The following is an 869-nucleotide window of genomic DNA, read 5'->3' as shown; positions in this document are numbered from 1 at the left end:
TGTTTTGTTTCAGGTGATATTTGTAATGTACTTCAGATCTATGAAGTGACTACATACACACACAAACCAACTCTTTTCATACCTTTTTCGTCAGTTTTCAGAAGCATGACCCCGAGATTTCCGGTAGAACATCAACACAATTATCACTTACTGTTTTATTATTTTTCCTGACAATTTCCTGTCACTGCTGTTATAGTCTTAATTTCGATATTAGTGTCAATAACTTTGGCTATCTATTTCAGAATTACTAAAGCTTTTCTATTAATAATGCTCTGTCTTTTTTATTCTTATTCGCTTCCACGAGCCGGATTTATGGAAATTCTCTTTCCAAGGCTCCTCTCACGAGGTTCCTTGGCTAAAACTCTACGCTTTTTGTGTGTGTGTGTGCACTTTTGAGAATGTGAGTATCCCTGTATGTTGTATAAAGCTCATTTATGCTTAAGTATTTGACTTATCGTCTGTAAGTCGATCTTGGCATTGACGGAAACTGCAAGTAATTAATGTTATTATGGATTTAGCTTCTATAAATATACCTTAGATAAGAAATCTGAGTTTGGTACTTCTTATCACCTAAGTCTATTCACTGATAGCCGCTACTCTACCAGAAACTGTTCATAAGTGTGTGCGTACTGGTATGCATGTGCGTCTTCATATATTGGTTTGCGCGTTATGTTTGTATGTCTGTATGATATTTTGTTCTTATACCATTTTTAGTTTAACATAATTGCCATCATTGCTGTCCTCTTAGTAGTAGTAGCACAATTTATCATCATTATGGAATCACGTATAGAAATATATTTGATGCTGATGTCTCTATTGTAGAATTTACACTTCCTTTTGCACAAGTTTATGATGAGCGAAGACACGAT

At 34.8% G+C, this 869-nt stretch overlaps 1 protein-coding gene across 1 annotated transcript in view; it reads right to left on the bottom strand.

Annotated features, from left to right (window-relative positions):
• The window catches only part of LOC119594355, a 1,014-nt gene extending 907 nt beyond the window's left edge, over positions 1 to 107 (bottom strand). Inside the window, exon 1 of the mRNA XM_037943413.1 lies at positions 83 to 107. Coding sequence (XP_037799341.1) covers positions 83 to 107 — 25 coding nt within the window. The remainder of the gene's footprint in view (positions 1 to 82) is intronic.
• Between the last annotated feature and the right edge of the window lie 762 nt (positions 108 to 869).

The sequence above is a fragment of the Penaeus monodon genome, chromosome 33 (genome assembly GCF_015228065.2).
Source record: "Penaeus monodon isolate SGIC_2016 chromosome 33, NSTDA_Pmon_1, whole genome shotgun sequence".
Lineage (NCBI taxonomy): Eukaryota > Metazoa > Arthropoda > Malacostraca > Decapoda > Penaeidae > Penaeus > Penaeus monodon.
Note: the sequence above shows the minus strand (reverse complement) of the source record. Positions and strands in the feature narration are given on the sequence as shown.